General features: G+C 39.5%; 1 protein-coding gene across 2 annotated transcripts; it reads right to left on the bottom strand.

Moving 5' to 3' along the window:
* Positions 1–3,490: 3,490 nt before the first annotated feature.
* Positions 3,491–14,243, bottom strand: ccdc134 (coiled-coil domain containing 134). Of its 2 annotated transcripts, none has more exon segments than NM_001016089.3 (7): positions 3,491–6,416; positions 7,974–8,045; positions 8,922–9,103; positions 10,104–10,188; positions 11,123–11,244; positions 12,773–12,883; positions 14,166–14,243. In NM_001016089.3, coding segments are annotated over 6 exon segments (690 nt in total). In that variant the 5' UTR covers positions 12,876–12,883; positions 14,166–14,243; the 3' UTR covers positions 3,491–6,290.

The raw sequence follows: 14,243 nt of genomic DNA, 5'->3' as shown, positions 1-14,243 counted from the left end.
GTCCCCAATTTTATTCACTTGCTAAAAAGCCACCCAACCCCCCAACTAATGTATCAGCCAGTACGACTGCTTCAGGGAGGGAATTTCATTTGATTCTCTTTTTTTTTAAACAAATTAAAAATCCCTCAAGCCCCAGGAGGAGAGTCCTTGCAGAAATCAAACCACGGAGCAGGTGCGCCTCAGGTGTGATGTCACACGTGACCAGAAGTGGTGATACTCTTCCGCTGTGCGTGACATTGCTTCCACAGCTGGGGGGGCTAGTATTTAGGTCTGGTGTCTGGGGTGGCAATGAACCTAAATACAGCACTGTTCACAGCTCTCACTGTAAAAAACCCTTTCAGAATTTTTAGACAGAACCTATTTTCTTTTAACCGGAATGGGTGGCCTTGTGTCTGCTGGAAGGGCCTAATGGTAAATAAAGCATTAGAGAGTTTACTACATGGGCCCCTTATATACGAATACATATTTATCATATCCCCTATTAAAAAACACTTCTCTGGTGTTAAAGGAAAACTATACTCCAGAATGAATACTCAACCGACAGATAGTTTATATTATAAAAAAAGTGGCCTATATATAAAAGTGGCCTATTAAAGAATCTCGCCAAACTGGAATATATATATCAGTAAATATTGCCCTTTTACATCCTTTCCCTTGATCCGCCATTTTGTGATGGGCTGTGTGCTTCCTCAGAGATCAGCTGACAGGAAATAATGCAGCTCTAACTGTAACAGGAACAAGTATGAAAGCAAAAGGCAGAACTCTGTCCAATCATTTGCTGATGGGGCCTAGCATGTATGTGTGCCTTGGCTTGTGTGCACTGTGAATCCTATGATCTCAGGAGGTGGCACTTAAAGTGACAATTTTCTATTTAGGATTACTCAATAGCACATACTACTAAAAAAGTATTTTTGTTATGAAAATGGTTTATTTAGATGAAGCAGGGTTTTACACATAAGCTTGTTTATGCAACATGTTTTTATGGAGACCTACATTGTTTGGGGGTATAGTTTCCTTTAACAACCCCAACTTGGCCAGTCTTTCTTCATAACTGAGACTGCCCATACCCCTAATTAGCTTAGTTGCCTTTCTCTGGATGCTGCACAGCATATTCTACATTATACTATACATTATACTTTACAAGAGTTCTGTAAACTGGCAGAATGACCTTCTCCTCCCATGAATCTGGGCCCAATTAAAAGAAAACTATATCTTCAGAATGGAATTAATTTAACTAACAGATAGTTTATAACATATTAAGTGACCCATTAAAGAATCTCACTAAGCTGGAATATAAATATCAGTAAATATTGCCCATTTTCATGTTTTTCCATTTTGTGATGGGCTTTGTGCTCCCTCAGAGATCAGCTGACAGGAAATAATGCAGCTCTAACTGTAACAGAGTGGGAGTAAAAGGCAGAACTTTGCCCATTAATTGGCTGATGTGCCCTAACATGTATTGTGCCCTTGGTTTGTTAATTTCTGGTTGGTTTCTCAACAACCTGTGACATAAAAATAACCAGTGCTGATAAGCCCCACACAGGCCGAAGCTGTGCCTGTCAATGGAGCTACAGGGGTGTGCACATAAGAGTTGATCCGCTTTCCTCTGCATCTATAAAACATCTGTGGAGGACAGCAGTGAATTTGCTTAGTATGCCATTGCCCTTACAGAGTGACAAGAAATCCTCCCTGCCAGTCAATATATTGGAGCCATTGATTTTTTTAAAATCTATCACTGAATCTATCTTTGAGACTGGAATTGTCCAGTTAAGGCCAAATTTGACAATACCAGTTTGCCAAAACACCACCAGGGCAGAAGTCACATCAAGAGGACAATTTGGGGAGCTGGAAAGGGTGTTTGCTTTATCAAGGCAGGCCAGTTACTGTGTCTGGATGGCCTCCACAGACTGCTGCACTTTTTTAAGAGGTGCAATAGCCAGCCTCATAACATCTCCTATAAAGAATACAAATATGCAAGCACTTTTACTACAAACAGAAGCTAGACCTCTGGGAGGACACTTTGAATTACAATGATATTTTTCTCTAAAAAGTTCAATCAAGTCCACTTAACACCCCTGACAAAGGGTTAAGCTGACTGAGCACCAATCAAGCAAGGATATCTTAAAGACAAGGAAAGGCTAAGTCACTTGGGGGTGCCAAAATGTTAGGTTTACCTTGTGCCCCGGGCTGGTGCCCCTGTTAGGAGAAAACAGCACCAGCCCGGGGTACCTGTAGCGATGCGCTTCCTCCTTCTTGCTTCGTTTTGCAACGACTAAACGACAGGCGCATGCGCAGTAGAGTGAAAAGCCGACTTCTCTGTTAAAGTTCCACTATTCACTCTACTGCGCGCGCGAGCGATACAGGAAGAAGGAAGCGCTGCAGGTACCCCGGGCTGGTGCTGTTCTCTCCTAACAGGGGCACCAGCGATTTAAGTCACTTGGGGGTGCCTAACATTTTGGTCTTTCCTTGTCCTTTACGGAGACTGTTGCTCTCTTTATAAGTGAAGGCGCTCATGATCCTTTTGCCTTTTGACACAGTAGCCACAATTCTAAATTGTCATAAATATTCTCACTAAAGAAACTGGGACGTTTTATGATAGCAGTTTACCTCTGATCTCTTGGTTTTCAAGGCCAAAGGACTTCAGAAGGGAAATGTTGGATCACATTAAGCACTAACAAGCCAGCCTCCAAATTATTGTGAAATCTATTATGGAAGAGTATGTTTATGGAAAGGTAAATGTCTGTCACAAAAGTGAACGTTTCACTAAAGATTAGTAGCAAGAGGCATGCTTGCTTTTATTCTAAGGAGAACAGAAACTGGGCTTAGATCTGAGCAGGGTTATACCTAAACTCTGACTTCAAACATATTCATTTCTTATTAGTTTTCATAATTACATTTATTATCATGTCTGATATATTAGATTTTATATTCTGTAGGCCTTTAGCAGCTGTTAAAGGGGAATTGTGGCTTCCAAACCAAAATTTGTTAAAGAGCCCCACAAAACACAGAAACCCCTCACTGTAATCTGTTCCTTTAAAAAGTATGAATAAATACCATTTTCATATGCTGAAATCCAGCTGCAAAACAGTTCTTTTTCTGCATCATTTGAAATCCTGGCAGGGGAGGAGGGACTAAAACATTGATGTTACAAATTGTAGCAACTTTTCCACAGCATACAGACAGCATGCAGGAACTAAATAAACCACAATATACTGCACTGGGATATTCCTTTCCTTGTTGACATCACTTGTGCAGAGGATTGTGGGATTTAGAGAATGCTTTGTAAAAGGAATTGGATTCCATTTGGCCAAACACGTGGTTTTGCAGAATCCTTCTGAAAAAAAAAAAAAAAAAAAAAAAGACAGAATCCCCTTTAACATAGCTGTTTCAGAATCCTTCAATAGTTCTTCCGTAAGCCTGTGAAACTGCTATAAGGTTTAATAGAGTCTTTTATTTATTTGTCCTGTACAAGCAACATAAAAAGGATTACTTTTTTTTTTTTAAATAATGTTTTAATAATATTTAAATAACATTTTTTTTTCCACATCTGACTTTTGTCCTCAAAAAAATGTACACTAATTGTGCGTGTATAATCCCCATATTGCAGCTGCCATGATAATGAAGAATTTAGCACAGTATTTTCACGAAAAACTGCTAACAGCACTCACAGATAAAATGGGAAAACAACACAAGTCTTAAATTAATATTAAATGGGCAGGATTATATTTTTAACCCTTTACAACACACTTGCCCAACAAAAATATTTAATCAAGCAACTGTTTAGAGGGTGTAACAAAGACTTTTCTCTTATGAGACACCCCTACAGAATGTCAGTCACTTCACCAATATTGTTACAGATCAACTACAGTCACAAAGCACATCTTAGTAACCTGTGCGCCTCCCACAGGGAACAGCTCGCTACAGCACATCTCTACAGATTTGGCGTTAGGAATGATATCTACATTTCTCAAGGTAAATAAGACAGAAACAGGCATTTGATCCAGATACTGATAATTCAGAAAGCTTCAAAACACAGCAATGCCATTTCCAATAGGACCTTAGCTAAACAAACAATTCTTCATTTTTACCTTGTACTTAATGGTAAATAAGCTTGTGTAAACTCAAGCCTATTGTTTTTAGGGCCACTTTTATGGCCACTGCATTGCCCAATTTTATCTTAAAACATCACTTAAAAAACAAACAAAAAAAATAAAATCACCATATCTTCATAAACTAAGATTTCTATTTTTTGTAAACTGTTTCAAGGGCAAGTATAGCCCTTTGTACATTTCTGCTCCTAGTTTCAAGACACATCTTGTGTCCAATACTAGGTACCCCTGCCTAAGTGTGAGCACTGAACCCCAAATGCAGCACATTGTGCATACATTTAGTCCTGCACTTTTAGGAGGAGAGCCAATTTAGAAGATCCTTGGGGGTATCTGGGCCATATTAGGAGACTATATTTGACATGGCATAAGGCTGCTGGCTTTGGGAGTGGTTAGGCCCATCTTTACTACATAGGCACCTGAGGCCATGTGCCTAGGGTGGCAGATTTAGGGGGTGGCCAATGGGTGCCTTTATAGGAGAGAGAGAGAGAAAAAGATCTGTTAAAAAAGATTTCCTCAGCAAAGCTGAGGGAGAGGGGTTACCCATCTCTTTGAAATCGCACAATGACTGTCCTGTGAATGTGCTGGTCAACTATGGCTCAACAGTGCCTAAGCCAGCACCGGACCTAACAATAGCCCTGGGAGAGGTACAGAAACCTTATGCCATAAAAGGAATTCAAATAAAGTGTCTTCAGATGTCCCTTAAAATTAGGATTTTGTCTCAGTGCCTTTTATGTATTGAATTAAAAATGTATTTGGCCAGTATTCAAAGGATAAATATACTTTTTGGAGGGCACAAGATATATCTAATTTATAGAGTATACATTTCCAGGAGCACAGAAAATGCAACAGCCCTAGAATTTTAGATATTTGCTGATCTGAGACAAATTATCTAGAGGGCACCCAGAATATGAAACAACTTTGTGTAATCGAAAAGTGCATATTCTTAAACAGAATATAATTGCTTTGTAAAGTACCCGTTTTGTGCTTTTATTTCATAACCATCAAAAACTGCCAGTGACAACTCTTTTACTTCCATTGCCCACTAATTTCTTTAAGCCAGGGGGTTAGATGACACCCATGATTTACCATAACATGGGCAGCCAATGCAATTCTTCAGGGATGAGGTACATATATTATATATATATGCCAGACAGAACTTCGCCTGCTGCATAGTGCACTGCATATATAACTTATCAGCAGAGGAGGAAAGGCTTTGGGTCGGTTTCCTTTTTCATGGAAACTGCATCCTGGAAAGAAATAGGATGCATACAATAAAAGGGGAAAGTGCACCACTAGAGTGGATGCTTATTTATTTTTCACACACATGTTTTATTATTTTTTCTGAAAACTTTTATGGTTAAAATCAGGTCTGGACTGGGATTCAAAATGGCCCTGGTATGTCATGTACAAAGAGGCCAATCAACCCCCCTACCAGCCCAATAAATAGTGACTGTCTCTGGCATCTTATAGCAGCCCCTCTGGCATTTGCCAGAAGTCAGAGATTCCCAGTCTGGGGCTAAATTAGCGTGCTTCCTCAAGCAAGAACTTTTTCTGTAGCAAGCAACTCATTTGTGCTGTTTGTCAGTAATGCATTGTAAATTGCTGGAATATCAGATGATATCTGTCATCAATTTACAGGACAATGGTTGCAGCCAGCCAAAAAAGTTAGGCTGAGGAATGCATCAATAGATTCTTTAATATATAAACTGTAACCCCCCCACTATATGGGAAACAGTACAGTTTAGTGGATTTTTAATATCAACGGTGCATTGTGAAAGCATCATTCAGGCTGAGATACTAAGCTGGGAAGCTGGTCATATATATGTAATGCTTCCAATAGTTTGTACAAGTAAAAAGGTTTTTTTGTGAAAAAGTTACAGATCAAAGTTTTAAGTTTCAAGTTTATGCCCCCTTCCTTAAATAAACTCTAAAAGAATTGAATGGAAATGGGATGGGGATAATTAAGGGGGTACACCAAAACAATAAAATTCCCTTTTTGCAGGGAATAAAATTCATCTGATATGGTTCCTCAAGTGGCCGATTCAGTGCCCTCACTCCTGTAACAGGCTGGGAAGTCCTAAATATATCTTATAACCAGGAATTGTATTGGCACGGCAAGAACTCCCATAAGGCTTCAAATTAGGTCTCATAAGTCCACCACTCAGTACAACAGTCCGGTTGTTATAATTCCGAGCGGGAGCGTGTTATCCGAGGGCCCTTTCGGATCTCCTTCCTTTTCTCTTCCTTTCTTCTTCTTTTTTCCTCTTCTCTTAATGCTTTTTGGAAAGCATCTGTATTGGGCAAAAACTGAAACAAACATTACAGCTCCACACATTATTATAAGGTTCTTATACAGGGTGAAAATAGTGTGATGCCTTTTCATCCCCTTTTCATTTTGGCTACAAGTAAGGTTTCATCTTACAGCGATGACTAAAAACTGCCAATTACCATGAATGTGAAAAAGAAAATGGCAGCAGGTTTTTTGCTACAGAATAGCCTGTGCGAGAGTCTTTTTCACTCGGTTTCAAAACTTCTGATTTAAACCCCCTTATTGTGAGTATGAGCTGAACTATCAGATCCTTTTGCTCAGATGCAAGCCAAAGCATTCTGGTTTACAAGACTTAAAACCGTGATCCACCTTATGGGATCAAACTTTCCTATCAAGGTATATTACAGATTTTTTAACATAGATTCTGCAAACATTCCAAACCAAAATATGCTTTATCCATGAGGATACTACCAATTTTTTAGAGAAAATATGCTTATATTGAGCCTGAATAATGCGGCTGCATCCTCAAACAAAAACTCAGTTTAGTTTCCTATTAACAAAAGTTATAACCGACTAAAACCCTATTGCACCATCTGGTGTCCATTAGAGGAAATGTATGCATAAAAATGAAGAAGAAACGAGGTAGAAAAGTGAGCAATCAGAAATTAATGCTGAGAGAAGAGAGCAATAAAAGGGGCAAAAGGAATATAAAGAGGCAGCCAGAAGAAGAAAAAAAGTTTAACAGGTCATCAGTGATGGCTAACTATCCACCACTGCCCTAGGCAGTATATTTGGGACATACTCAAAACTATGTGTCTATGGCACATTTAGCAGGAATGTACAAAATGTAATATTACCTCATGTATGTGTCCTGAGAGTAAGAAAAAAAAAAAAAAAAAAAACCCCCACTATTTTTTGTCTTGATATTAAGCTTGGGGGCCAGACTAAATGTTAAGCATCAAAGGGGGCTTGAACCAAATTTATTAAAAAACTCTGACCTTAAATACACTGAAGCATAATACTTAGCTGTTCTTCTCTTTAATAGTGACAGTGTGCCATACATAAGCTTAAACTTAGTCAATAAAAGTAAGGGAGAACATTAGAGCTTTAGTACACATCTGAAGGAAAAAAAAATGTATATACCTGTACCATTATTATTTATATAGCACCACAGCATCCTTATTTATGAGGATACAATGACAAAACAATTACACCTTACTAAAGCAGATATACACTGTAGCATTTGCATCAGTAAGGTCATGGGGGCTGCATAGTGAGTGATGGAAATCTGTATTACAGCCAAATGCAACAAATCATATATTACTGAGGAATATATTTTATAATCACAAGAATAATAAGGCAAATAAAAAAAAAACAGAAAAAAAAACAAACAAAAAATGTGTATTTTTGTGGGCCTTTTTCTCCAACCTTCATAACTATCTTGCTATGGTATCTGACAGGAAAAAATGTATTTGTTAAGAGGTTTTGGAACTTAAAAGACTGAAATTTGCATATGTACTAACATAGCCAGGAACCCAACATGCAGCATAATAATATTTACATAAATGAAATGAGATGAACCAGTATAATCTTACCTCCATGTTATCCATCTTAAAAGGGTTCTTGTAATCTGGGGATTTCTCACTGATTCCTAGTTCCTGAGACATCTGTAGAAAGAAATATAAAAGAGAAATTCATTCAGTATAAAATACGTAATAAGACAATGTACATAAACCATCATTATGTGTGATGGTAAAGAATATTATACAAAGAATTAGGTTCTACAATAATTTGATAACATAGACCCTAAATTGTAAGCTCTCCCCAATAATTCCTGAACAATTAGCACCAACATGAAGGTCTGTGCAAGATGCCTATATGTTGTGCTATATATATATATATTTTTTTATAGAATCTTACCAAAGCTTGCACTATTATTTATCTTTCTATTCAGGCCCTCTCCTATTCATCTTTCAGTCCCTGGTTCACACCACTGCCTGACTAAAGGGCTTGGACCCTAGCAAGCAGATAAATGAGGAAGATCCACAATGGAGAGCTGCTAAACAAAATTTCTAGGAGGTGACTAATAAAGGCTGTGATAAGTTACTTGGTAGTCCAATGCGAACTGGCAGACTACAGGAGGCTTTGTATGGCAGACACATGGTCTTTATGCCTCCAAGTCAGAAATTCAAAAATGGGCACCTGCTTTGAGGCCACTGGGAGCAACATCCAAGGGGTTGGGGAGCAACATGCTGCTCGTGAACCACTGCTCTACATCATACTAAAAGTTAATTTAAAGGTAAAATATACATTTAGTGTAAATGCACAAGTACAAACTGGGGGTCTCTCTCCCAAAACATAATATGCTGCAAGTCTTTTGCTACAGAGCTTCTTAATTTATCCTGTCTTACACATAGGACTAAAAGAAATTTAACATCAAACAGCAAAAACGTGCTCAGAATAGCAAAATAAAACATAAATAATAATGAAAGAATGTTGTCCCCTTTAAGAAAGCATACAATAGACAAGACATTTATTAGTACCAGGCCAAGGAGCTGGGTGTGAGGTCCATCATCAAAGATTCCACTTAGGTTGCAAAATCCAATACCCCAACGAATCAGGTTGTTCCAGTTGGAGTTGCGGTCAAAATAATGATGAACAATCTTGGGAAAACGGAGAACTACATCTCCAAAGAATGCAGAGTTCTCCACTGTGTGTGAATAGGCTGGTAAGGGGAAAAGCGGATCACTTAAGGGCCACAAATAAAATAAAAATATCATGGAAGTCCTAATATGTAGCAGATTTTATAGTGATATAATAAGTTTTCACATTTTTTTTTCCAAATGTGGAGTTTATTGTACGATAAGCTATAAAGCTGTGATGTAATGGGAAATGCTTCCAGTATGACCACTGGGTTTGACCAATTGGCCCCAAACCTACAGATCAAGAAGGCAATACACAAATATAAAGAAAGTGGTAGGCAAACTAAAGCCGGTCATACATTTAAAGATCTGCTCAATTTTCCCACATGCAGGGAAATGTGTGTTTGCAATGTGTGCTAAAACAAAATCTCTGTCCCCCACCAGCTGGAACATGTCATTATGACCTTAATATCTGGATATGACCTGAGTGACTGGGCTGGAATGCAGTGTACTGCCTGCTTCCCCCCATGTATTCATCAGTTGGCCAAAAATTATTGGGTAAGCTTGATTCAGCCCTCTATTTTTATTTTGTCTGATTTAAATCAGGCAAAGATCTACTTATCTGGCCAAATGAGCAGATCTTACAGTGTGTGGCCAGGTTTTTAAGGTAGGAGAGGATGTTGCATGTTTTATACCAGCAGAAAAGCCTAAGTTAGTTGACTTAAAGAGGATGCCAAATGTCAGGTTAAATTTCACCGTTTGATAACGACTTTGACTTCCCTTAGCAACCAACATGCCCAAGCTAGTTATATGTAGATTGTGTCCTAAAAGACAGAATTCAGGAGGGGGTGATCTTTCAATATAAAAATTAGTATTCAATGGCAGGGTTGGGGAATCGGATATCATTTCATTAATATTTTTCTTACCTGAACTAGCTAATCACCTCATCACACTGGTTATACCCTGCAAAACTACTGTTTCCACAGCCAGCCTAACTACAGGCTGGTATTAACTTGACAGATATTTTCAGCTTATTTTGTTTTTACTCTGCTGGTTACAACTGGAAAACCAGTATATTCTTACCATCTTTTATCTTCTCATCTTCTGGGAAGGGACCATCTGGCTGAACTCCGGCTGCAATTAATATTGCTCGAGAGTCTTCTAGTACCTGTAGCACCAGAGGGGATAGAATTTTCAGCTGACCTCACAGAAACAATGTGGAGAGAACTACAGCAGGGCTAAGACAACCAGAGGTAAAGAATGACCTGCCTTGTGTGTAATTCTAAGTAAGATGTAGTGAAAGTGTTGGTTCTATAACAACCTACTGAACACAATATAACATCCCACAGTACCCATGCGGTAGGAGCTCCCACATCAAGGCCCTTACACAGATACTATTAAGCAGCGTGGTAACCTGCAGTTCAAACACAGAGCCACAAACCTGGTAACCTAAAATCAGAGCTAAAGCATTAGCAGGCTCACAAAGGGGCATATTTATATGGCTGTATAAAAATCTTAATGATAAAAAAAAAATGTGGACATAGATTTCTTACAGCGTTATAAGTACCCCACTTACTCACTGTGGCTAGGTTAGGTTTGTATTTTCACCTCTGACTAAGCTCTATATAATTATCAGGAAAACATCTATAGGCAAACATACATTTTATTTTTAAAGGGCAACTAAAAACCCAGGGAAAAGTACATTTCTATGGCTTTGCAGAAGGGAAGAGACCACAGTCAGTAGCCTTGAGTTGATTAAGTTACAACCTCTTATTCTAACAGAGTTTAAATTCTGATTTCCAATATCAAGACCCTCTTTGTCCATCCCTGGATGCATCCCAGTGAAGCACATTGTGTATAAACATCACCCCCAGGAGAAGGAGAGCTGCACTAATTGACCTGGATAAAACGAGGGGCTGTAAGTTACTAGCATAAAGGCACAGGTCTGACAGTGGCCCTATGCCCTACTATTCAACTTCTCCTGGCTTTAGTTGTGCAATTCAAATTGTTGTTTTCATGAAATGGTAAGACGGCAGATATATTAATACATCAACAAAAGAAAGTATATATAAACAAGAGAAAAAGAAGATGCATGTTATTACCTTAAACAGGCCTTTGAGCATTATATCGATTATCTTATACTGTTGGTTGACATCATTCAGCTCAATCAGGTTATTGAGGGCATTAATCTGATCCTTCCTCTTCACTTCAAACAGTTTTTTGTCTGTTGTTTGTCAAGGTCTTAATAAAAAGCAATGCATTGCATTAAAGTTGCCAGTCTTGAAGGCTTAGGCTGATGCCACACAGGGCTGAATCTCGGCCTGCAGAAAAATGCAGACTGAGAATCGGCCCCTCAGTTGGCACCAGCAGCCTCCTACCTTGCATGTACCCAGAATTACTGTGTCCGCCCGGTCGCAGGCACAATGCAGAAATATGAAATCTTGCAGGGTTTTTTTTTGCCGATATCCACTGTGTGTGCCTCCACCCAAGTGGACACAATGCTTTTGGGTGCAGGAAAGGTAGCAGCCTGATGCCAGCGTAAGGGCTGATTCTCAGCCTACATTTTTCAAAGGCCAAGAACCAGCCCCGTGTGGAATCAGTCTATGGCCATGGACACACAGAGCATTTGCACTGCTTCTCTCAGCCTGGGGTTTTTCTGCAGGCTGAGAGAAGCGGCTTTGCTCCCTGCTGCGGCTCAATCTATCTGAACTGAAAGTACAGCTTCCGCCTGAGTGCAGTTACATGAAGTGGAGTGAAAATCAGCTCAAAAAATGTGAAAGCAGGCATTTTCAGCCCAACCTCCACTATGCTACCTGTACCTGCACTCAGATGGCAGCTGCACTTTTCAGTGCAGATAAACGGAGCTCCAGAAAAAATGCAGCCTGAGAGCAGCAGAGCCAATGCAACCCTAAAGTAAATGAGAAGATCCTCGTCAGTCTTAGTGTGTCTTTAGGCTTTCAGCATAAGCAGGTGTCCTACTATGTGTCAGTGACAAAAATGAGCAAACAGGATGCAGAGCTGGAGGTGCCCAGATGGCATGCAAATGGATGTGCACTTACAGACAGGGCAAACCTTGTTTTTACATAACACAGCTTACTATGACACATCATACATTTCAATAGAAAAAAGTATCATCTGATCCACTGAGTGACATGGTGAGCCATTTGATCCACTGAGTGACATGGTGAGCCATTTGATCCACTGAGTGACATGGTGAGCCATTTGATCCACTGAGTGACATGGTGAGCCATTTGATCCACTGAGTGACATGGTGAGCCATTTGATCCACTGAGTGACATGGTGAGCCATGGTAAAGTTTGGTTCAGATGTATGCCAGGAATACTCTTTCATTTGTTTGGCTAAAATGTGTAGATTTTAATTAGTACTGTGTATGTGCAAAGTACTATATGTGTTCCAGGATACAACGAAGCTGAGTTAGGCAGGACATAGGGCTGCTGAACATGAAAGAAAAGCACAGTGGTGCTTTGCACTTTGCATGACAAGAAAGTTAAAATTTAGTTATTCAATGGTGCCTACAGCCTCTTTTAAAAATATTCTTACCTTTGAATATGATTTATTATTGTTTTTTTTCAGTTTAGCAATACATGTACAGTATAACTAAATTACGTTACACATATATATTACCACACACACATTTGTTGATGAGACTGCCTAAGCTCTGGCAAACCATTAGCCAGTGTTTACAAGGTATTATGGACTCAAGTCTCTCTAAATCACTCCAAAAAGGATACATATCTCAAAGGCAGTGTCCCGCTTCTGTTTGCTGGCGTCCAAGGCAGTCCCCAGGGGTAGCAGTAATGCCAGAAGAAAACTCAAGAGTTGAACAGGATCCATAACAGGGCCTTGAAATGGAAGGGCAAATAATATTATTATCTGAAATTCCCCTAACAGGCATGCTATTCAATAAAGCAATAGTATATATAGTTGTGATTGCATTTTGTCAGTGTATACACAGCACTGCTTTGCAATAAAAGGTAAGTTACAGACAAGCAAAAATGGTCTTTACATGCAGGGCTGCCTTCAGTAATCATGGAGCTCATATAGTACTAAGTGAGCAGGGCTCCACTGGTAACATGGACCCCTGGGGTGGTGTGCACTACCAACAAGTAGAATAGGTCCCCAATTTAAAAAAACTGCCCTGCCTGGAGTATTTCCATCATGGCAGCCCTGTGTATGTGGTTCTCACATAAGCAGGTCAAGGACAAAGCCTCATGTATCTGCAAGGAAAACAAACAGAACATACAGGCCTTTAGAAAAGCTTTTGTTGTCTTCCTTTAGCTTTATGCATCTATTCTATAGACATCCATATAGGGGCAAATACTCGCAAGTATCTGACTGATCAGCCCGGGGGTGGAATGGGTACTGTACAAAGGACCATACACGCTATGTCTGGAGAATAGATTTCTGCTAAATTCAGTCCAGAACTAACTGCTAAAACCATAAAAGCATACACAAACACTGCAATTACATGTCAAATAACATTAAAACCACTGACAATTTTAAATTAATATAGATTGGAAAGGTGCTTAGACCTACATTTTCTTTGATTACGTAAAATTGGGTGGTGTTCTCCTTTAACGTGGGTTTTGAGGAAATTTACAGGGTAGATGAACGGCCACACAAAACAAGTGGATTATACCAACACTGCAGTGACAAATCAGTATAGAGGACACCTAAGATGTCCCTATTGTTGTCCTAGAGGAGTCTCTCAGCTGAGCCATAGAGGTCTGCTGGCTACAGCTCAGTCTGTACAGATCCAACTATTTGGGGACAAGATTTCATGTTATGTGTGAATAGTAGGAGAGCTACATGTTTCTCTCAACAATTGGCATAAAAAATCCATTACACGTTGCCAGGTCCAAGCTACTGAGATCATATGAAACCCCACTGCACACTGCTATATACTTACCTCATCCCAGTTCAGTTTATTACTATGTGTATCTTCTGCTCTGTGTACACTGTGGGTAAAAATGGATTTACAGCCTGAGGCCCTGCCTCAGCTGCATAACTAGAACTCTCAGCTAAAGGCTGGCAGTGATGCTGGGAGGTGTCACTAAGCCACAGATGGAAGGTGCCGGGTTGGGGGTCCCTGCTTACCTCATTCAGATACACTGAACCACTTACCTGCATTCAGATATACTGATGGCTGGTAATAGAGACTATGCCTTTATTCCCACCGGTCTCTCATGCTACTGTTCTCGC

Source organism: Xenopus tropicalis, chromosome 4, assembly GCF_000004195.4.
Source record: "Xenopus tropicalis strain Nigerian chromosome 4, UCB_Xtro_10.0, whole genome shotgun sequence".
Classification (NCBI taxonomy): domain Eukaryota; kingdom Metazoa; phylum Chordata; class Amphibia; order Anura; family Pipidae; genus Xenopus; species Xenopus tropicalis.
This window is presented reverse-complemented; position numbering and strand designations above follow the sequence as displayed.